The following is a 24,657-nucleotide window of genomic DNA, read 5'->3' as shown; positions in this document are numbered from 1 at the left end:
TTTGCTTACATATTTGTTCTTCAACTTCCCGTTGGGAGGCCTGTAGTACACCCCTATCATAGTGACTGCCCCCTTCCTGTTTCTGAATTCTACCCACCGTGCCTCGTTACTTGATTCTTCCATGGTGTCCTCCCTCTGAATAGCTGGAATATGTTCTCTAACCAGTATTGCAACTTCCCTCACCTCTTTTACCTTCCTCCCCCCGGACCAGCCTTCCTGGTAAACCTCCTCTGCACCCTCTCCAAAGCCTCCACATCCTTCTGGTCGTGTGGCGACCAGAATTGTGTGCAATATTCCAAGTGCGACCTTAGCAAGATTTAAAATTTGTAAGTCAAGGTTTAAAAATTGTAAGTGCACAGTTTTTCCAAATGCGATGGTCTTGTCATTTTCCATGTCAAATTTCATATGTGCTTTTTCATCGATGGTTGGCACAATAATAAAGGTTTTTTGCTGGATACGACTTCCATGCTAATAAAATGATTCCTTCCGGTCATCTTACACAGAATTTCTACTCTTTTAGCAATTTAAAGGGTATTATCATCCCAAATCTGAAACCTGTGGATCTTTCAAACTCCTTAACCTTGTTCCAATATTTGTCACTTAGACCAGGTAACATCTCAACCAGTCTACTGTAGATGTTCATCTGCTGCCTAATACGGCACAATTGAACATCTTTGCGACCATCACTGAATTGAAACTTCTCATTACTAAAAACAATGCCTTCTCCGTAATCAATATTTTTCTCTTGTTCTTCCTCTCAGTCTTCCGTCTCGTGTTTGGTTTCAAACACCCTATTATATCACTCAGGACAGTTCATTGCACAATTAAATTTTGAATCTCACTTAAAATACCAGTTGACCACACCCTGGTAATTCCTGGGTCCATTTTTCTGTTGAACTTTCACAATTCCCTCCTCCTGCCATAATGTTAAAGGTGTTTCTGTCCTTGTTATTTTAGTTACAAATCTTCTTTTATATAGATGCTTACGGCCTGTTTCTAGATCACATTGCCATCCAGTTAACATCGTGTCTCCCATAATCTGTCTTATTGCAGGTCGGCCCATTTGTGTCATGAAGGCTGCCTGGGAGGAATGTTCACCCAGGAAGAGCCTCTGACATTTGTCCTAACCGGGTGCGTCTTTCTGCAAATGTAACTCCCGTCAAAACCAGAAACCTATCCACATTTGTAACTTTAGCACAGCTCAATAACTTGAATGACAGCACTGACTGAGGAATTTCCAGTCTGAACTTTTGTAGTCTTGTATGCGGTGAGCTAAATTCCATGATACACTCTTCTCGGAGGTATCCTCTGACTTTCTAAATTTGTCATAATCTGACCAAGCCTCATGAACACTTAATGAGTCATCCTTTTTTAAAATCTTATCTATGAAAGTCAATAAGGTATTCAAACTTTCAGCTGAGTTTAAATGCTCCGGCACCAATTCGGAAAATACTTTTGCTTTTGTACGGTAATGAAGGTGCCACGGTCATTCCTTTTTTTTCTTGGTCAAGGACTTAAACCATGTCCGTCTGGTAGCTTCATTCTTCAATTGGTCGTAGGGTTGACACACATGAAACAACGGTGGGTAGTCATACCCCGAGATTGTACACTTGGATTCAGTCATTTATATTCCAAGCTACTCTAAATCACTCTTCAAAGTTAGAATTCAGAATACAATCTTTCGTCCAAAGAAATATTAGTTGGAAATCCTTTTTCCTCACAAGCTGCGATGCTCCTCAGCTGCTGCTCACATCTGACTTCTGCCTATCTGCTGCCAGCACATTGAATCCCCGGCTCATGCCCGAGCGAGGTTCTGCGCTAAATTCCTTTCTCCCTTTGCTCTGGAGGGGGATTAAGGGCGATGGTCTAGAGTTCATTAAATCGTGCCCGAGTCCTATCACTGCGAATGAAACAATCGGACTGAGAGGGCCTAACCGTCTGGCAGGCAGGGCGGCCCATTGAGAACTGCTGTGTCCAAATGGGGAGAAGCACCATGCCACTGAGAGATTGGCTAAAAGATTCTGAAGCATTGAAGTTGTGAGTGACAATAATATTTAAGTTAGGGGCATATCAGCATGTGACAAGTAATAATTGTCCCCAACTGCTAGTGCCTAACTTCACCCATGCCCATGCTGTTCCCCGACAATTCCTTAGAGTTCCGAACCCTCTCACTACATCTAGGTGTTTCCCCAACATGAACACTAGAGGTAGAGGCAGCCTTCTGTTTTTCATGCCCTGTTGCTGGAGATGCCCTTGGCAGGTGTTCTCTGGAGGGCTGGGTTCTGGTGGGCCTAGTCTGCTTTCGGGTGGCACTTGTGCTGGAGCCCTGTTTTGCCCACTGCGCTGGTCTCAGGAAAGGGGCTTTCAGATAGACTGGGCACTCTCTGGGTCTACAGGATGGAAGGCCCTGGGCTGTGCTCCAGCGGATCCTCCTCCCCCCGGGTGCTTGGGGGCTCCTGGGTTAATCCAAGTGATGGAAGGGCAGCTGCGTGAGTTCCAGATGACTGAACATCATCCCTGGGGACCCACCATTGTCAGCACTATGCAGTTGAAGCCCTCAGCCATGGCTCTCAGGAACTAAGCCATGCTTTAGAGATCTCGTGCCATAGATCTGACCTTCAGCCCTAAGTTTTCCACTGCGGACGCCACCCTTGCAGTGTTAATCTGAGTGCCATGCCTTGCCAACACTATCTCCTGTGACAGAAGGATTTGGGGTTCCTCCATCCGGCCTTGAAGTCGCAGGAGTGTTGCTGACACCACCTCCAGGTATTCCTGACTCTGCCTTTGCATCTTCTTTATTTTTTGGAATAAATTTAGAGTATCCAATTCTGTTTTTCCAATTAAGGGGCAATTTAGAGTAGCCACTTCACCTACCCTGCATATCTTTTTGGGTTGTGGGGGTGAGACCCACGCAGACACAGGGAGAATGTGCAAACTCCACACAGACGCTTTTGCATCTTAAGCATCTTAGTGATGAATGTGTCCAAAGGCACGGCACCTGGCTGGGGCACAGCCGAGCCTTGGGATGCAGCAGACCTCCATCTGTCCAATCCCTGGGATGTTCCTGCCTTCACCTGATGTGCATCAGAAGCTGTATGGTGTTCACCAGAAGCCTGACTGGTAAGATCACGTACCGAGGAGTGTGTCTCCATCCTGGTGGATGGTGAGAGTGATAGTTGCGACGCATCTTTGGTGTCCTCCTTTGACATCCTCTACAAAGTTATGTTGCGAATGGGCGGTGGGGTCCTGCAGATGGATAGGCAAAGCTGATTGGATGATGTGCCTGCAAGGCAAGCATGGTACATGGCCAAGTCAATGGTCTGGGATACACAGACGCACTTGAATCTGGTCATGTGGATGAATCTGCAGTGGCCCCTCACATTTCTCTAGCAGGCCCACCGCGCTCTCAGCACAGACCCACACCTGCTCCTCCCCTGTGGGCTCCCGGGCTCTCTCCTCAAAAGGAGTCAGGGTCTTTAGCCCAGGCATCCCACCAATTGCCTTCACTCGCTCACGGCGGTTGTGAATATGATAATCCTGCCGGAACACAATTGGGGATGATGCCAGCTGGCCGCCTGGCAGGTCAGACGTTGTTGAAAACTGGCATGTGAGGAAATGATGCGTAAGCACGAAGGGGTTGTGAGGAGAATAGTACGAGGGGTGTGAGGAAGCTTGTGGGAGGTCTAGTGCTGGAGCCCTGCTAGGTGACAGCATGTGGGGTCGAGGTTACATTCCGTGGGCTGACGGCAAGGCGGAGAGCAGAGAGGATACCCTGGCAAAAGGGAGTAGGTCCTTCATCGTCTTGCAGAACTGCACCTCTCTCCTCTTTTGGAGGGTGCACCAGCGCTGCCCCATCTCCCAGGTGGCGTTTGTGATCTTGCTGGAGAGTCTCCTGCCAGCCTGAGGGTAGATTGTTCCCCATCACTCCTCTAAAGGCATCAAGCAGACGGGTGAGGTCCCCCTCCTCGAAGCGGGGAACAGGCTTCTTCACTGCCATCCTCCTGGCTTGATTGTGAACAAGTGCTGATGAGGAGCTGTTTAAATGCAGAGTCCCCTTGGTACTGCCCCCCCCCACCCCCCCACCCCCCCCCCCAACCCACCCCCCCCCAACCCCCCCCCCAACCCACCCCCCCAACCCACCCCCCCCCACCCCCTCACATCCCCAGGGGAGGCAAATCAGGCGCTTTGTGCCACAGGCATGGCATTTTTCATGCGGTGAATTTTTCTTTTTCCAATAGTGCCTAACAGGCTATGATTTTTTTTCCCCCTTCCTGGTATTATTAATTACTCTCCCCAATACTTTAAAGTTCTTCTCTCCAAGCTTCTCTTTTCTACCGCTCTCCAGTACCAAGTTATCAAGCCTTTGATGTGCTTTGTCTTATTCTTGCATGCTACTCTGCTTTTGCTCTGCTTCAATCTTCCTTGTGCTTTGCCATACCTTCAACCAGTCCACACCCATTCAGCCATCCTCACGTTCTGGAAGCTCCTCTCACTCAGGCGGAGTGCATCTGATTTGCAACATGATACCATCTTAGCATTTCAAAATCTTGGACCTGAAGTATGTATGGAATTCCCAGCATGAACTTACTGGTACTTTCAAAATTCCTGATTCCATCAGCCTTCTTTCTTACTGACTCATCATTTTTTTTATATCTTACATTAAATGCTCATCTCAAAAATCAAAGTGTCAGACCTGAAATATTAAAAGCAAATTATTGCGGATGCTGGAATTGAAAGACAGACAGAAAATGCTGGATAATCGCAGCCGGTCTCAGCATCTGTGGAGAGAAAAGGGAGTTAATGTTTCAAGTCTAGGTGGCTCTATGTCAAAGCTTTGTCATCCAAACTCGAAATGTTAGCTCCCTTCTCTCTCCGCAGACGCTGTCAGACCTGCTGAGATTGTCCAGTATTTTCTGATTTTGCTGCAACATATTACGTTTAAATGATCAAAGATTAAAGGAAAACCATTTAAATAAACACAACCATACAAATCTATTAACAGATGTAGAAATTTGCAATAAGGAAGGAACATAAGCAGAAATATTACCAGCTTCAATCAAATAAACCAACTCAATGGTGAACCCTGCTGAAAACATAGCCAATGGAAAAATAATTACGGTCAACTTATTTTTTTAAAAAATATGTTGATTGCTTTCAAGATGTTGTTTAAACATCAAGTCATGGGCACCTGTTTCAATTAGTGAGCAGAAAGTTGCTGGAACAAAATTATAGGCAATTAACCCAGGGTACTTCAGCAGTTATATTGGCTGTCAAGCATATCCTAACAATTCAACCAAGTGTACTTGCAAACTCAAAAATACCTCTTAGATTTTCTCCCCACCTCCAAGAGATTCTCCCCTCTAATACCTTTGAGCTACCCTACATGGTGTATTTTTTGCCTGCAATTACACCAGCCCAAATGCTATGCTCATCTACATTGAAACAGAGTATGGCTCATTCCCAAAATGTACCTTCCAGCAGACAATTTACTTTATCTAAGATCATAACTTTTCACATATTTTTCATGCCATCAGCCAACTGGCAGACTGCTCCTCTGACCTCTGCACCAAGATGATTTACAAAGATGATGAAAAGCAATAAGCCAAACACAGATCACTAAAGGATGGGTTCTGAGCACTCCCAACCACCTCACTCTCATTACCCACACAAAGCTGCTACATTTATTTATTTTTTAATTTTAGGGTACCCAATTCATTTTTCTCCAGTTAAGGGGCAATTTAGTGTGGCCGATCCACCTACCCTGCACATCTTTTGGGTTGTGGTGGCGAAACCCACGCAAACACGGGGAGACGGTGACCGAGAGCCGGGACCGACTGCTACATTAATAACTGCCCCCTCAGTATAAACATAATGGGCGGGATTCGCCAACCCCCCGCAGGGTCGGAGAATCGCCGGGGGAGGGGGGGGGGGGGGGGGGGCAGCATCAATCCCGCCCCCGCCGGCTGCCGAATTCTCCGGCGCTGGATATTTGGTGGGGTAGGAATAGCGCCGGTCGGCGGCCACTGGCTGCGCCCCCCCCGGCGATTCTCCGGCCCACAATGGGCCGAGTGGCCACCCATTTTTTTTGCCGGTCCCACCGGCGTAAATTAGAGTAGGTCCTTACCAGCGGGACCTGGCGGCGCTGGCGGCCTCTGGGGTTCTTGGGAGGGATCTGAGGAGTTGCCCCCACGGTGGCCTGTACCGTGATCGGGGCCCACCGATCCGCGGGCGAGCCTGTTCCGTGGGTCACTTTATTCTTCCGCACCGGCGGCTGTACCGGTCCACCATGGCCAGTGCGGAAACGAAGCCCTCTGCGCATGCGCGGGGATGACGCCAGCACACGCTGGCATTCCCACGCATGCGCCAACTCGCGCTGGCCGGCAGAGGCCATTAGCGCCAAGCCCCTTCCCCGCCGGCCGGCGCGGCGCAAACCACTCCGGGGCCGGCCTAGCCCCTGAAGGTGCGGAGGATTCCGCACCTTTGGGGTGGCCCGACGCCGGAGTGGTTCACGCCACTCCTTCCTGCCGGAGTTGCCCGACCCGGCGATTATGGCAGAAACGCGCCCAATAAATTCACTATTTAGCCAAAGATTTGCCTGCCAAGTGCGCATACCCTGTATGCACTTAGCAGCCTATTTTTAAAATTTTATCAAAAACTATTTCAGAATCTGGAAACACAATATCCACAAGACATCTATCATGCATCAACTGCCCATTAGGGTGGGATTTTGCTCAGGCCCTCCCGCCGGTGGGATCTCCCGATTTCGCTGAAGTCGGCCACTCACGACAGGTTCTCCAGCGGGGGGGCAGGCGAGTCACACAGTCACACAAAAGCCCATAAACTTCAGCAGGACTGGAAGATCTCACTGGCGGTCAAAGTTCTGGAGCAGGTAAACCCACCGCGAGGGGGCCAGAAAACCCCAGCCATAACCTCTTCAAAAAAATCCAACGGAATTCACCGGACAGAACTTCCCTTCCCAGATGGGATTCCCTAATTTCTGGTCACTTGAAGAATATATAATGTATCCTTAATTAGGACCTTCAAACAAAATATTAAATGATCAATCTTTTGAAATGTACATAGAGTGAAACCTTTCCTTGTTAAAATGGTGCCTGTATTGAATTTGAAAATATGTTAGGAATTAAGTGAAAGAAAATGATTACATTTCCTTATGTATTGTTTCAAGAGGAAAACAATACATTTTGCTCTCTGTATGGGTGAACTATTTGGTTTAAATCAGTGATCTTTTAAAAGGGTCAGCTAAAATAACACTTTACATTCAAGTACAATTTTCAACCCAATTTAAAGGAAAATAAGTTTGAATTGCCAAAGATCCTAGAACAGCCTATTAATTTTTTTTAAATTTAAAGTACCCAATTCTTTAATGGGCAATTTAGCGTGGCCAATCCACCTAGTCTGCATATCTTTGGGTTGTGGGGGCGAAACCCACGCAAACACGGGGAGAATGTGCAAACTCCCGGACAGTGGCCCAGAGCTGGGATCAAACCTGGGACCTCAGCGCCGTGAGGCAGCAGGGCTAACCCATTGTGCCACCGTGCTGCTCCAGGGCACAACCTTTATAATGTCTCGTCCACATAAGCATCTTATTTTTTTGAAAGATGGCAAGTGTCAAAAATAAACTTTCTTGGATGTTACTGATTCCATTCTTACCTCCTTTATGGTTCTCTTCAGATGTATGTAGACACATTGCCCAGTTTTGCGATAATGTCTCTCTACATGTTCCCTTCCAAACCCAAGAAAAGTACTCATGCACACATAAAGGCCACCTTCAGATTCCTGCAATTTAAACAAAAGACACAACTGGTTTAATCTTAAAAGACAAAAGAAAATAAATGACAAAATTAAAATTTGGAGCAGCAAGGCAAATAACTTCAGTGTCATATACAGGCTAAACCCCAAGCTATAATTCAAATGATATACATCATTTTGCACAATTATCGTAAAAATGGCATTAAACCACATTCAGTTTACTTGCTGGTTAAAAACATACCAGTAACATCTTTCTGTCAGCATATGAACCAATGTCATTTTGTACACTGTTGGGGGAAGTTTTATTACGCAATGTCAGTATTGCAAGGTTGAGCTAATCCAGCACGTGTTTCTAAAACCCTTTTCCCAAGGTCACCAGTATCACAGATGCCAGTCTTCAACCTATTGTATTCACCCGATGAGATATGAATAAAATGCTGAAGTTACTAGATACAGAAAAGACGATGAGCCCCGACAACATTCCAGAAACAGTTCTTTTGTTCAAGAACTAGCCGTGCCCTAAGTAAGCTGTCCCAGCACAGCTACAACACTAGCATCTACTCAGCAGTGTGTAAAATTGCTCAGGTATGTCATGTTCACAACAAGGAAAAATCCAACCCGGCCATCTGTCTAGCCTCAATCACTTGCAAAGTGATGGAAGGTGTCATCAGCAGTGCTATATAGTGGCACTTACATAGCAATAGCCTGCTCACCAATGCTCAGGTCAGCTCCTGACCTCATTACAGCTTTGGTCCAAGCACAAAAAAATAAATTTCCACAACGCCACCTGCCACCTCAACTGGTACGTGAGCAGTCTACTGGTCTTCTCCCCATGCTCATAAAATTACCTTCTAACTTGGCGCAACTTCAGTGCCTCCACTGCCTTCCCCAGAGACAAAAGCTCAAACTTCATCTAGACATTATTCCTCTCTTTCAGCAACCCCTCCTCAGGGGCCACTGTAATCCCCAATCCACTGCTAAAATGGTCTCCACCAACCTCTGCCTATCCAACCACTCCACCTTATCTCTATGCGCCTTGAGCGATGTAATTTCTCCCCCTAATTATCGCCTTCAGTGTCTCCCACAGCACGGAGGCAGACACCTCCACATTTATATTAAATTTCACATCGGTGCGTATAGATACCCCTAATCTCTCACATGCCCCTAATCAGCCAACAATCCTCCATCTAGCCTTCATTGTGATCGCTGGAAACTGCCCCCCCTTTTTAAAAATATTTTTCTTCGCCAAATTTGCACCTTACAAACAGGAAAAAAAGAGAAACAACCCCAGCAATATGCAACCTAAAACATCAACTCACAGGTTAAAAACAAAAAGCCAATAACAAACAAATCCCCCCTCCCTCCTCCCCCTTAATGTTCAATGGCAACCAACTCTCGAAAGTGCATGATAATCAAACCCCATGAATTGTAGAACCCCTCCTTCGCCCCCCCCTTCTCCAGGTCAAAAATTCTAGCAGGTCCCTGGCCACACCGAGGCACAGGGCGGAGAAGCAGACCTCCACCCCAACAGGCCCTGCCTATGAGCAATCAGCAAGGTGAAGGAGAAAGCGTCTGTCCCCGCACCCACTTTCCACTCAGGCCAGTCCGACACCCCAAAAATGGCCTCTCGGGGAACAGGCTCCAAATCCACATGCAACACCCCAAGCAGGGCCAACATGGTTTGCGAGACCCCTCCCACACCGTTCACAGACATCCTCCACCTCCTTGAAGAGCCGGCTCACCCTCTCTTTTGTGAGGTGCGCCCTCTCTACACAACCTTCAATCGTATCAGCCCAACTGGCGCATGTGATTGAGGCATTCACCCTTCGCAGCACCTCACACCACAGTCCCTCTTCCATCGCCTCCCCCAGCTATTCCTCCAACGTAGCCTTAATCCCCTGCAGGGACACCCTATCCTCCTCCAAAATCCTCCCATAGATCGCCGATACAACCCCCCTCTCCAACACCCCGCCCCCCCAACCAACAGTACCGCCTCCAATAGCGAGGGGGCGGAGCTATCGAGAAGGAAACCCCCCCCTTTCTACACACAGACCCATGAAATACAGTGCACGGTCCGACTGCAGAATCGCCGAATACTCTGCTTAAACCACCCCCACCAACAGTGTCTTGTCCAAAACAAAGAAATTGATTCGGGAAAACACCCGGGAATGCACATTCGAGACAAATATCCCTTCGCCCAAACCATCACAGATGCGCTCCCCCCCCCCCCCCCCCCCCCCCCCCCAACCGCACCCCCATCCACTTCATAAACTCCAACAATTCCCTTGCCATCGCCGACACCCTCATGTACTTGGGGCATGACTGATCCAGCCGAGGATCAAGAACGGTGTTAAAATCTCCTCCACCCCCATAATCAACCAATGAGAGTCTACGTCCGGAATCTTTGCCAACACCCCCTTCATGAAATCCACATCATCCCAGTTGGGGGCATAAACATTTACCAGCACCAAGGGCACCTCCCACTCACCATGACACATCTACCCTGAGTTCCCCGCTCTACCAGTCACCGAGAAAGCAACTCTTTTACTAATTAACACCTCCGTCCCCCTTGCCTTCATATCTAACCCCAAATGAAACACTTTCCCCACCCAACCTTTCCTCAACCTCATATGACCTTTTATCCTCAGCTGCATCTCCTGCAGAAAATCACATCTGGCTACAAGCTCTTCAAACAAGGGTAAACAAGCGAAAATATGGGGCCTCTTGGACGGTCCATTCAGACCCTTAACATTCTACAAGACCAGTCTGGTTTGGGGGCTCTACATACCACCCCCTCTCCCCCACTCCAATCAATCAGATCCAATTTTCAATGGGCTCCCCCAGGCTCCTAACTTGCCCACCACCCAGGTCGCCTCAAGGTGGCTACCGCCATCGTCCTCTCACCATCTCCACCAAAAAGAAACCTTCAACGGCAATCACTCCCCCCCCTCTCCCCAAACAAAGGAAGTCCCATTCCCCCCAGACCCACCCTCCCACCCCAAGTGAAAACAAAGAAGCAAAAAGAACCTGAAAAACCAACCCCCCTTCCCCCCACCCCCCATAACCCAGCACAACTACTCCCCCCTCCCCCACTTTGCTTCCATTAACTAGCAAATCTGGTGGCATGGTGACCCCCACCCGAGACAAAGGATTTGCTTCCTTTATAACATGGCCCCCCCTAGCTCTCCCCACGAAACCCCACACATTTTAATATTCCCATCACCAACACCCCCAAACGCAGGGAGGAGAATAGTGCAAACGTCATCTTCAACATAATTAACAATACAGAGTGGGTAATACTAACAAAAACAAATTTAACAAACGCAAGTGGAAACATATCATCTCTCCCTCCCACTGAATAACATTTTCCCAGTCCAGGTCACAGGCACGCTCAACCAAAATCCAAAGGCTTCAAAGTTGCCCCAGTCCATAATCCCTTAAAAAGGTTACTCGCCTCCTCCAGCATATCAAAGTAGTACTCCTTCCCCCATGTGCGACCCACAAATGAGCAGGGTACATCATCCCAAACCACACCTTGTTCCTGAATAGGACCGGTGTATTTACACAAGTCCTATTTGTTTTTCCAATTATGGAATGATCTGTCTGGACTGTGTGCAGAACAATACTTTTCACTGTACCTCGGTACACGTGATAATAAATCAAATCCAAATCCTTTACCCTCGTAAACCTGGCCCTTCGCTTGGCCATCTCCGCTCCCAAGTCCTGGTAAATTCAAACCATATTACCTTACCAGGTGCATTCCTACATCTCTTTTGCCCACCTCAGAATCTTCTCCTGGTCTCGGTACCGGTGCAGCCTTACAATAATTGCCCGTGGCAGCTCCCCCACTCTTAGTTTCCTCCTCAGCGACCGGCGTGACCGGTCCACCTCAGGAGGGCGGTTGAAGAGCCCCCTCCCCCACTAACTTCTCGAACATCGTGGCCACATATTCCGTGGTCTTCGTACCTTCAATAACTTCAAGCAGCCCCACGATCCTCAATTCTGCCTCCTTGAGCAGTTCTCCAAGTCATCGACCTTCTCCCTCAACTTTTTCTGACCATCTGCCATCATCAGGTATCTCTGCCTCCAAAGAGGCAATCCGATCCTCATGGTCAGTCCCCATCTCCCCCACCTTTTGGACTGAAGCACTCTGTTCCACTCTCTCCAGGGCAGCCCAAATCTGGCACCCTCGCCAGGTCCTCGGAGGCTGCCTGTCTCTGTTTTTTAAACTCAGCCGCAAGCAATTCAACCAACTTGTGTGGGCAATGTGCGGGTAATGACACCATAGGTTCCTCCGCCATCTTTTCCCCAGCTGAGCCACACACATCCTCCTGGTCCGAAGAGTGGCCCTTGTTTGTCACACTCCTCATCTGGTACCCCTTCGGCATTCCCCACAGAAGGAGAAATACCACATATTTCCACTTTTCCACCTGAAACCTCCCTGTAAAACGGGCAGAAAGGGCCAAAATATCCGAACTCAGGCAGCAGCCACATTGTGTGAGACCAATAACTCCATGGCTGCCACCGAAAAACGTTTGGTCCATGGGTGATTGATGGGCACCTCTCTTTAAGACAAGCATCCTGTAAGAAGTCTGTACCCTTAATTCAAACAGAAGAATCCGCAAGGCTGTGCTGATTTAAACTGGTGATTGTAGGCTGGCCGGCATCAGTGAGGACGCGGTCTGATTGATTGACTGGTGGCCAATGAATTAGCCCAAAAGGCTGTGCTCTGCCCGGTAACACTCGGTAATTGAATCTGATCCCAGAGTTTCAAGGCTTGAGTTTGGTTTCAGTTTTGAGTCTGACAGTCCACTGAAGAGATCCAACTAACTCTCTCCAAAAAAGATCCAGCTAATTCTCCAGAAGGTCACTGTGAAGACTGATTCTCCCTCCAGCAAGCCTCTAGATTCTGTTCTTTTGGGACTGCAGCGCCCTGAAGACAGACTATAAGCTGTCACTTAGGGCTAGAATTGACCGTGCACTAGGCTAGTGTATTGTTTCATTCATTGCCTATATAAAATCTATACGTAGCTATGTGAAAATAGTACATCTAAGGCAGGTTTCCTTTATGTCACGTTTCAGAAATCAAAAGCTGCCTAATTCAAATTACATTTTGCTTCTTAAAACATAGGAAAAAATAAACACAATTATTTGGCATGTAGAGAAAAAGCCCTCTTAAAACAAATAATGCTAGAGTCACAAACTCTGCATGCGGCTCCTAATTAGTCTGTCCAATTTAACTGCTTGTCCAATATCCAGTACCAGATGAGCAGGAATTCCTCCAATTAAATATTGGGAAGACCAAAGCCATTGTATTTGACCTGTTAAGAAAACAAAGGTAGTTTTGATGGATTTATATTTGTGCTGGTAAACATTATGAAATGAAAAAATGAAAATCGCTTATTGTCACAAGTAGGCTTCGAATGAAGTTACTGTGAAAAGCCCCTAGTCACCACATTCCGGCGCCTGTTCGGGGAGGCTGTTACGGGAATTGAACTGTGCTGCTGGCCTGCTTTCAAAGCCAGCGATTTAGCCCTGTGCTAAACAGCATCTCTTAGAAATTAGGTATAGATTTAAGTGTGTATAATGTACTGCTTCTGTGCATGGAAAGGTAATTATTATAGTTAAATTCATGCTGGACAATGGTGTTTGTATTTGTAGGGCTTGATTTTAATTCCACCTTTGGTTCTATTGTGCTTAGAGTGGGTTACGGCGTGAAGAATAAATAGTAGTAGCAGTCATTGCTTAGCAACTGGAGTACTTGAAAGGTTGAAAAACGTTTAAGTCTTAGTTTTAGCTGGATATATTGCATGTGGAGAGTGAACTGGGGAGTGAACATCTCTCAACTCTACCAGGTGAAGTTATACAGGACAAGGGAGTTGCAAAGATGCAAACTTCCTAAGGAACAAGTTACAGTCCAGATAATCAGGAAATTGGGACATAAAGAATATTTAAGATGACTGGAGTTAAGAGAATAGAGACCAAGGTATTGTTCTGAAGAATTCCAGGAAGAATAAACAAAGTGTTCGGAGTTAAAGAGATAATTTCAGTAAATAAATTTGAAGTGGGTCAGCAAACTTCAGTGGTAAATGAAATGTTTGATGCCATTTTCTAGTCTCTGAGAATCAAGTATTAAAGCAATTGTGAACAGTTTGTACAGCAGTCAAGACAAAAAAATTCTAAAGGGGGAGTTGAAAATCCTGGACTTGATTTGCTGTTAAAAGAAGAGCAGAAGCTCTGTTTAAAAGTGTAATTGGGAAAACCTAGTCTGGATTTCGGAATGCAAGCCGCCAAGGGAAAGCATTATTATGAAAGAAGATTTGAAAGCATGTTTTTGGGAGTAAAGTTTGTAAACTCTTGTGAGACAATCATCTGGAGGGATACTGAGCTCACAGACACTAACTTGGGTTCAGAGTAGAGTGCATGTATTGACCAGAATCACCTTGGATGCTTAAAAGGGACTTTGTATTTCAATAAGACCATTGCAGCTTAAAGATGTACTTTGTAAACCATGTTAATCCTAAAACTTGTGTGTAATTGTTAAGCTAAAGGGGAATAAAGCAGTATTGCATTATAATCCAATGTTTTCATAGTTAAATGTTTTTGTTGTTGTTAAACCTAATTAGCGGTCCTGTGACTCTGTTCCTCCGAGCTTTATAAAATAAATTACAATGTTTTGTGGTAGGGTTCAATTCTTGAATCTTCACATCAGTTATAACATCAACTTGGATGGTAACAAATCATTGCCACGAGCCACCAACTCCTCCTCTCTCCTTGGTAATTGTCTAAGGCTGAACCTCCTTTCAGGGTCTAGAATTAGGAGGTATAGTTTCAGAACAAACGGTTGTCAATTTAAGATGGGGATGAAGAGAAATTCATTGTCTCAGATAGTTGTGAATATTTGAAATTCTCTACCGAAGAGAGTTCTGGTAGCTGAGTCATTAACATTTTTTGAGGCTGAGATGGACAGGTTCTTGAACTGTAGGGAAGTCAAAGATTATGAGGAACAGGAAGGAAAGTGAAGGTAAGGCCAAGATCAGATCAGCCACCATCTTAAGTGAGTGGCAGAGCAGGCTTGAGGGGCCATATTGCCTACTCCTGCTCTAATTTCCTGTTGTCTCATGTTCAAACTTGTCACATGTTCGCTGCTGCACTTGACCCGGATTTGTGCTTTTGACCATATGTTTGTTCCATGACTAAGATGGATATTTCAATCCCTGAAACATCACCATAATACTTCCTCCACTATTGAAACACTCATCTATTCCTGCTGCCTTGACTATTCCAACATATTTCTGCCTGGTACTCGACATGCTACTCTCAGCAAAAGAAGTCATTCAAAACTCTGCTTCTGCATCCTAAGTGGCACCTGTTTACCCACCATCCTGTACATGCTCACCTACATTGCTTAACCAGGAGCAAATGTCTTGATATTAAAACTCTCACCCTAGTTTTCGAATTTCACCCTCTACTCACCTCTATTTCTGGCAGGCCCACAGCTCGCAGGTATCTACCCACCTCTAATTTGGACCTCTTTCGCATCCACAGTTTTATTCCCTCCATCATTGTTGGCTATACCTTCAGCTACAGAGGCCCCAAGCTTGAGAATTTCCTCACTAAATATCTCTGCTTCTCTTTTAAAATGCTCCTGAAAACTTACCCCCTTGGTCAAGATTTGGTGATCAACCATAATATCTCCTTAAGTGGCTTTATTAATGCAATTGTGAAGCACTGTGATCTTTTAAGTTCAAGGTTCTATAGAAATATAAGTTGTTATTCCCGCAAACCTAGCTATTGTTTTATTTTTCAGCAGTATTATAACACTATTATTACTCCTTATAAAATTTAGAATTCAACTCTAAGCAAAGTTAGCAGAGATATATGGTTTGCATATGAAGACATCATACCTTTTTCCAAACAATATTAGACTTCAAATCAGGTAAATTATTTTGCCATATATGTACTATTTAATATCAAATCATACTTTTGGTTTAACTCTGAATTTGATTCTGAATATTTCTATTTTCGAGTCTATTTGTTCAGTTTTTGTAGTGTATTTTGTTCTGTGTAATCACTTTTGTGGCAAATAAGTATGGTTTCTAAATCATTTTATATGATCTCCAAACCCTACTCCTTGGTGCCACAGTTTTGTGCCAATCTTTTCCACTACAAGTTCTTACCTCCCCATTTACAACAAATATGTGTAAACTTGTCACACTGTTAGCAAGTATGTTCAATCAATTTTGTGCAAATAAAAATATTTTATTGAGAATAGACACCATCTATGCTGTAAAGCTTTTCAATGATTTAGCAAAAAAATAACATAATAGAATTCTTTAACACCTCCCACTGCAAAGCCACAGCAATGTATATTACAATAATGTGGTTTGCCCTCAGTACCTCACTACTACAAACAGAATTACGTGTTCAGCACTGTTTTCCCTAGTGACTGGAATTATGATTTACACATTGAGGATTAGTGGGTTTGTAATGGACAATTCTCCCAAGTTCTCGGCCCTCTTTCAGTGCCTGCTATTGCCAACTATGCCTTCAGTTGTCACGACACTCAAAATCTAGAATTCCGTCCACAAACTTCTCCATCTCTTTATCCCTTCTTTGCTAAAAACCTCTTTAAAATGTAATCCCATGGCTAAGCTTTTGGTTATTTATTCCAGCATCTCCTTATGTGACTCAGCATCAGATTTTGTTTGATGACACTCCTGTTCAGCAACTTAAGATATGTTACTATGTTAAAGACCCGATATTTATGCACATTGATGTCACTGATGCTCCAAATGAGTCTCCTCCCACTTTAGGTCATCCAACCTGATCCCCGTGTCTACGTGAATGTCCTCCGGTTTCCTCCCACAAGTCCCGAAAGACGTGCTTGTTAGATGAATTGGACATTCTGAATTTTCCCTCTGTGTACCCGAACAGGCGCTGGAGTGTGGCGATTAGGGGCTTTTCACAGTAACTTCTTACAAACATGATCAAAACAGGTTACAGCGAATAAACACCCCGGGAAACGTACTTGCCAACGATCAACTATACTTTTCCCCTTCGTCACCCCCCCCCCCCAGACAAACAGCCCCTCAAACATGGTCACAAACATCCCCTCACCTTTCCTCAAACGCCCTTGAAGAGCCCCTTAACTCATACTTTATCTTCTCTAATCGCAGGAAGTCGTACAGTTAACCCACCCAAGCCGCTACTCCAGGTGGCGATGCCGACCACCACTCCAGAAACATTTGCCGCCGTGCAGAGAGACGAAGGCCACAACATCGGCCTTCTTCCTCTCCCCTCCTCTATCTTCTCTGAAACCCCAAATATCACCACCAAAGGGTCCGGGTCCACCTCCTCCTCGACTATGGCTAAGACCACGAACACTCCCACCCAGAATCTTCCCAATTTTTCTCAACCCCAAAATATGTGTGCGTGATTTGATGGCCCCCGCCCACACCTCTCACATTCATCTGCTACCCCTTGAAAGAACCCACTCATTCTCGCTTGAGTCATATGCAGCCTGTGCACCACCTTAAACTGTATCAGGCTCATCCTTGGACAAGAGGAGGTCCCGTTTACCCTTCGCAGTGCCTCACTCCATACTCCAATTGATCTTTCCTCCCAACATCTCTTCCCATTTCTCCCTGATCTTCACCACCCGCTCGCCTTCTTGCTCCCCCAGCCACTGTATATATCCCAATTCTTCCCTCCCCTTCCACATCTGGAAGCAGCAGTCGCTCCAGCAGTGTGTATCCTGGCAACCTAGGGAATCCCCTCCAGACATTTCGCGCAAAGTCCCTAATCTGCAGATACCTGAACTCACTCCATCTCGGCAGCTTTACCCTCTCCCTTAGCTCCTCCAGACTGGCAAACCCTTCCTCCAAATACAAACCCCTCACCTTGACCAGCCCCACTTCCCTCCACCTCCTGTATACACTATCCACTGCACAGTCCCCCCCCCCCCCGCCCCGCCCAAATCCATGATTCTCATACAGCGGTGTTCGCGCCAACATCCCTTTCACCCTAAAATGCCTCCTCAACTAATTCTAATTCTTCACCATGGACTGCACCACTGGGTTCCCCGAATAGCTACTCAGAGCCTTGGCAATGCTGTCATCACCATATCCCTCAAACTAGACCCCTTACAAGATGCTTCCTCCATCCTAACCCACCCTACCCCTTCTCCTGCCCACCACCGGTGCACCTTGTCCACATTCACCGCCCAATAATAATGAAGCAAGTTCTTTAACGCCAACCCCCCCCCCCCCCCCACACCCATCCGCCACGCTGCCTCTACATCAGGAGAAGGGTCCTCTCCACCCTCGGCACCTTTCCCACCCTTACAAAGTCAGAAATGATCGTGTCCACTTTCTATTAAAAAGCCTTTTGTATAAAGATAAACAAGAACCTCGGCAATATTCATATTCACCACTTGGACCCTCCCCACCAACGTTAAGTGCAGTGTATCCCACCTCTTAAGATCCTCCCTAGCCTTTCATTGCAGTGTTAATATAGCTATGATGTGTAGATGCTGCCGTTGGACTGGGGTGGGCACAGTAAGAAGTCTTACAATACCAGTACTGTAGCAGGATTGTTTGGAATCATTAGCTTTCCGAGAGAAGCTCCTTCATCGGGTGAGCTTAAAAACAGCGAATAAACATTCAACCAGTATTTATAAGACAAATCAATTACTGGCTCTGGGTTCGATTTTATGAGGGGTGTGAACACTTTACATATACTCTGTAGCCACTTGATGGAGTACAACACACGCTCTGAACTGACTGTGATCACATTACACCTCAAATAAAAGAACACGAGATAGAACAACTAAAAATACCACATACGAAGTGTTTATTATTCCAAAATAAATTGTTAATAAAATTGATTCACTTCCTTGTTTTTTTATATTAATCGGTACACACAAAATCTTCAGGACAAAAAAAAAAGCTGCGACACCCGAGCCCAAAATCTCTGTATATAAATAACTTGTCTCAGGCACTGTTGATGAACGCCAAACAGCTGAGTCACCTTTTACCACATTTTAACACTTCTGTTTTATCTAAATTAAATAAAGCGCTATTACTTCCGTGCCATAATGTCGAATTTACACGAGAGTTTACAAGTTCTGAAACTTATTTTCCTCCATCTTTGGCTTTAACTGCCTTTCCTTCCAGAGGTAATGTTAACATCTTTTACTTCAGGTTTGCCTCACAGATCCTGTTTAACTTGAAGATTGCTCGTCTAAATATAAGTGACAGGTTAGAATACTAGTTGCCTGACTGCCGGCGGCCAACACACTGCCTTCCTCCTTATTTCGGTTTTAGTGATTAGGGTACACACACCCCTCCCCCCTGATATCCTTTCTGTTATATTCAGGTCCCGTTAGATTGCTGAGCTTGGTGGCCCCTCGGTCTGTCTCCCTCACACACACATTGTCCACTGCTTTCTCAAACACCGTTCAGCGAAGCAACGCGGTCCAGAGCCTGTCGCTAAATCAGCAAGTTCCCAAATGCAGATCAGCATCGCAAGTTGGTGCAGTCATTCACATAATCAGCGTGAAACTTGCCGTCTTTAAACGAGAAAGCCTCCCATGTGCGCGGCCGGCCCGCCCCACCGCTGCCTACTTACTGGGGAGTCAAAGGAGAAGGCACATTCGTTCTTGTACACCCTGTCCCCTGATCTCGGCACTCGGATGGTTGGCATGTAGGGGACCAGCAGCTCTCCGATGTCTGCAGCCATGTTGACATTCCTAACCCAGAATGCTGTTCAGGGCAGACATTGATTGTTGAAGCGAGCTGGGCGACCAGAGAGACTGCAGGACGGCAGACTATTTTTAAACCAGAGCCAACTCGCAGCCCTCCCTCCAGCCATCGGACCTCCCGCTGACGCTTTCGCTTGAAAAAATACCCGCGGGGGGGGGGGGGGGGGTTAGGTAGGTAAGGCAGAGACCCTAGTGTGAATGTCTAAATACCAACACTGTCAGTCAGTGCACCAACAAATCTACCTGTACCCCCACCGCCCACAATGTGGCGTCCCATCAATTAATCACCCAGGAGGTAAGGACGAAGCAAAGACCCCATTATTGAAGTGTTGATACTGAGATTTCACTGCCTTAATAATCTAGTAAGAAGTCTTACAACACCAGGTTAAAGTCCAACAGGTTTGTTTCAAACACGAGCTTTCGGAGCACGGCTCCTTCTTCAGGTGAATGGAAAGGCTTGTTCCAGAAATGTTTATATAGACACAGTCAGAGATGCCCCGGAATGCGAGCACCTGCAGGCAATCAAATCATCAAAGATGCAGAGAGAGAGGTAACTCCAGGTTAAAGTGGTGTCTCCACATCATTAATAATCTAGGATATTATTGCCAGACGGTAGCACAGCTGACCTAATACCCCCCCCCCCCCCCCCAAAAAGAAACATACCGCAGAAACTGGAAACCTGAAATAAAATGCTGGAAATGTTCAGGAGGTCAGGCAGCATCTGTGGAGAGAAACAGTTGGTTACCTATCTACGTTCTGCTCCGAGAGTCCCCATGATCCACCCCAGCGGGATCAGGAAAATACAATGAAGACCCTATTTTTAGGCAGGTGGATTTTGAGACAATGAGGAAGCAGTTAATGGAGCTGAACTGGAATACATTCAGATGAGTGAAGCGGCATAGACCAGTGGTATAGTGCAGGAATATAAAGTAAATCTATACTCTCTGTGGTGAATGTATTATACCAATAATCCACCAGTGTATTTGTATCTGTGCTGTTGCCCTTGTATTTGTATCTGTGTTATGCTGCTGCCCTTCTCCTGTGGGCTTCTCCTATGGGCCATTGTATGGCATTATCCATAGGGGAACATGTTGGGGCCTGTATGGGCTCCGCCCATGGCTCCTCCCCTTGAAGGGAGGTATAAAGAGCAGTCGACCTGTAGGCGGTTCTCAGTATTGGATCAGTCACTGTTCTAAGTTGATTAACGCCACGGTTTACTTCTACTCCTGTCTCGAGTGAATTAACGGTCGCAACAATTTAATCAACTTAAACGCAACTATGGAATCGGTCCTCAAACCTGACTGACTGGAACTCGATCCGCAGGCCGCGGAGGCAAAATAAATTTTTTTGCACTGGCTCCGCTGCTTCAAGGCCTATCTCGCAGCCTTCTCCACACGTTCCGTCACCGTCGAACAGAAGCTGAGCCTCCTCCAGGCACGGGTGAGCCATTGAATCTCTGTTCACCTCGAGGGGGCCTCCTCCTACGCAGACGTCCTCACGATGCTCGAATGCCTCGATGTACGGCCCGTGAACGAGGTCTATGCGCGACACATCCTCACCACTCGTCGCCAGCGTCCCGGGGAATCGCTAGAAGACCACCTACGTGACCTCAAAGTCCTCGCACGCAGCTGCAAATACCAGGCCGTTACGGCCACTCAACATATGGAACTCGCCGTCTGATACGTCCATGTGGCGGGAGTTCGGTCCAACTATCTGAGACAGTGCCTACTCGAAAAGGGGGCCCTAGACTGGATCAGACGGTAAAGTTAGCCTCCTCTCTGGAAGTAGCGTTCCAGAGCCTTAAACGCATTCCTGGCTGACCACGTGACCCCCTCGTGGACCCCCAACCAAAGACTACCCAGGCCTGTGCCGCCCGCCCATCATGGGGGGCTACCCTGCTATTTCTGCGGCCAGTCCCAACACCCCCGGCAGCACTGCCCGGCCCGTAACACGAACTGCAGCAGCTGCGGGAGAAGAGGACATTTCGCCAAAGTTTGCCTGGCCAGGTCCAAAAACTCTAACTCACAGGCCCGATCCTCAGACTCAGGCCCGCAGACCCCGCAGTGTGGCAGCGTGTCTGCTGACTCCGCCCCCTGCAGATGTGTCATCAGCCTCGTGCTATCCGTGGGGGCAGCCATCTTCCAGTCCTCACAGCACGTGCGACTCACGGGGGCCGCCATCTTGGCCATCCTCCCCCATGCGGCCGGCCACGTGCGATCCATGGGGGCCGCCATCTTGGACGCCATCTTCCTCACCGCCCGCCACGCTCGACCAACGGGGCCGCCACCTTGGCCGCCATCTGCTACACCGCTCGACGCGTACGATCAACAAGGGCAGCCATCGTGGAGCCGCCCCAGCACCTCCGACCACGTTGACTACCCGCAACTTAACACGGTCACACTGGACCAGCCGCGACCTCGGCACCTCCGGAGATCTATGATGACCGCCCGGGTAAACGGGCACAGGACGCCTTGCCTTTTTGACTCCGGGAGCACAGAGAGCTTCATTCACCCAGACATGGTAAGACGCTGCTCGCTCACAATTTCCCCGGCGCACCAAACCATCTCCCTCACCTCTGGGTCACACTCGGTGCAATTCCGAGTGTGCACTACCGCAACCTTAGCATTACAGGGTGCCGAGTACGCCAATTGTAAATTATATGTGCTCCCAGACGTCTGCGCTCCTCTCCTATTGGGACTAGATTTCTAATGCAATCTCAGGAGCCTAACCCTGAAGTTCGGGGGGCCTTATGCAGCCTCGCGACCTTAAAAGTCGACCCTCCCCCACTCTTCGCAAACCTCACCGCTAACTGCAAACCAGTCGCCACCAGAAGCAGGCGGTATAGCATACAGGACAGGACTTTATCAGGTCCGAGGTTCAGCGACTCTTCCAGAAGGGAGTCATCGAGGCCAGCAATAGCCCTTGGAGAGCTCAGGTGGTGGTCGTCAAGACCGGAGAAAAGAACCGGATGGTTGTAGATTACGGCCAAACCATAAACCGGTTCACGCAACTCGATGCGTACCCACTTCCCCGGATTGCAGACATGGTAAACCAGATCGCACACTATGAGGGTGTTCTCCACGGTGGATCTGAAGTCTGCATACCACCAGCTCCCAATCCGCCTGGAGGACTGCCACTACACGGCTTTTGAGGCAGAGGGCCACCTTTTCCATTTCCTTCGGGTCCCCTTGGCTTCACGAATGGGGTTTTGGTGTTCGAAAGAACAATGGACCGAATGGTGGTCCAGTACGGGCTGCGGGCCATATTTCCGTACTTGGACAATGTCACCATCTGCGGCCATGATCAGCAGGACCACAACGCCAACCTCCACAGATTTTTCCAAACCCTAAACCTCATGTACAACAAGGAGAAATGCATTTTCTGCACAACCAGACTAGCCATCCTCGGCTACGTCGTGGAAAACGGGGTTCTAGGACCCGACCCTGACCGTATGCGGCCCCTCCTGCAACTTCCCCTTCCCCGCTTCCCCAAGGCCCTGAAGAGGTGCCTCGGGTTCTTTTCATATTATGCCCAGTGGGTCCCCAACTATGCGGACAAAGCCCGCCCACTGATCAAGGCCACCATCTTCCCACTGGCAACTGAGGCCCGCCAGGCCTTCAGCTGCATCAAGGCGGACATCGGCAAAGCCACGATGTGCGCGGTGGACCAGTCCGTCCCCTTCCAGGTGGAGAGCGACGCATCAGAGGTCACTCTCGCCGCTACCCTCAATCAAGCAGACAGGCCGGTAGCGTTTTTATCACGCACGCTCACCACCTCCGAAATTCGGCACTCCTCAGTCGAGAAGGAGGCCCAAGCCATTGTGGAAGCCGTACGGCACTGGAGGAACTTCCTCGCTGGTAGGAGGTTTACCCTCGTTACCGACCAACGATCAGTAGCCTTCATGTTCGACAATACGCAGCGGGGCAAAATCATGAACGATAAGATCTTGAGGTGGAGGATCGAACTCTCCACCTATAATTACGATATAGTATATCGTCCTGGGAAGCTCAACGAGCCCCCAGATGCCCTGTCCCGCGGCACATGCGCCAGCGTGCAAGATGACCGACTACGGGCTATCCACGATGACCTCTGCCACCGGGGGTCACCCGGCTTATCCACTATATCAAGGCCCGTAACCTGCCCTACTCCACCGAGGAGGTCAGAGCCATGACCAGGGTTTGCCAGAATGTGCGGAGTGTAAACCGCACTTCTATCGACCAGATAAGGCCCACCTGGTAAAGGCATCCTGGCCCTTTGAGCGCCTCAGTATCAATTTCAAAGGGCCCCTCCCCTCCAATAACCATAATACATATTTCCTCAATATTATTGATGAGTTCTCCCGCTTCCCCTTTGCAATCCCTTGCCCCGACATGACCATGTCCACTATCATTAAAGCCCTATATAGTGTCTTCACCCTGTTTGGTTTCCCCAATTATGCCCACAGTGACCAGGGCTCATCGTTCATGAGCGACAAATTGCATCAGTACCTGCTCAGTAAGGGCATTGCCTCGAGCAGGACTACCAGTTATAACCCCAGGGGAAACGGGCAGGTGGAGAGGGAGAACGCAACGGTCTGGAAGACCGTCCTACTAACTCTGCGGTCCAGGAATCTCCCAGTTTCTCACTGGCAGGAGGTCCTCCCCGATGCGCTCCACTCTATTAGGTCTCTACTTTGCACGACCACAAATGAGACCCTTCATTTTATTTATTTTCCCTAGGAGATCCACCTCAGGACGCTTCTGTCCTGGTTGAAGACACCGGGGCCAGTCCTACTCAGAAAGCATGTCAGGAGCCATAAGTCCGATCCTCTGGTAGAAAGAGTCCAGCTCCTACACTCCAACCCCCAGTACGCTTATATCGAACACCCCGATGGCTGACAGGATACGGTCTCCCTCCGGGACCTGGCGCCCACCGGTTCCACCACCGCCCCTCCACCATATCCCTCCCAACCTACCATGACCAGCGCCCCCGCCCCTATATGGCTCCCGCACTCCCTCCAGCCCACCATCCCCCCCTTCACCGATCCACAGGAATGAAGCTCCAGAAGAGACGCTCCAGGAGTCCACATCTGTACCCGCTCCAGCACTCTCACTATCGATGCCAGCACGGACGAGTTCAACACC

At 47.8% G+C, this 24,657-nt stretch overlaps 1 protein-coding gene across 1 annotated transcript in view; it reads right to left on the bottom strand.

Moving 5' to 3' along the window:
* The window catches only part of usp13 (ubiquitin specific peptidase 13), a 138,795-nt gene extending 119,145 nt beyond the window's left edge, over positions 1-19,650 (bottom strand). The window contains exons 1-2 of the mRNA XM_038816610.1: positions 19,402-19,650; positions 7,672-7,797 (exon numbers count right to left, since the gene is read on the bottom strand). Coding sequence (XP_038672538.1) covers positions 7,672-7,797; positions 19,402-19,512 — 237 coding nt within the window. The 5' untranslated portion in view covers positions 19,513-19,650. The remainder of the gene's footprint in view (positions 1-7,671; positions 7,798-19,401) is intronic.
* Positions 19,651-24,657: the final 5,007 nt, after the last annotated feature.

The sequence above is a fragment of the Scyliorhinus canicula genome, chromosome 13, assembly GCF_902713615.1.
Source record: "Scyliorhinus canicula chromosome 13, sScyCan1.1, whole genome shotgun sequence".
Lineage (NCBI taxonomy): Eukaryota > Metazoa > Chordata > Chondrichthyes > Carcharhiniformes > Scyliorhinidae > Scyliorhinus > Scyliorhinus canicula.
The sequence above is the reverse complement of the archived record's forward strand: the minus strand, read 5'-3'. Positions and strand labels throughout refer to the sequence as shown.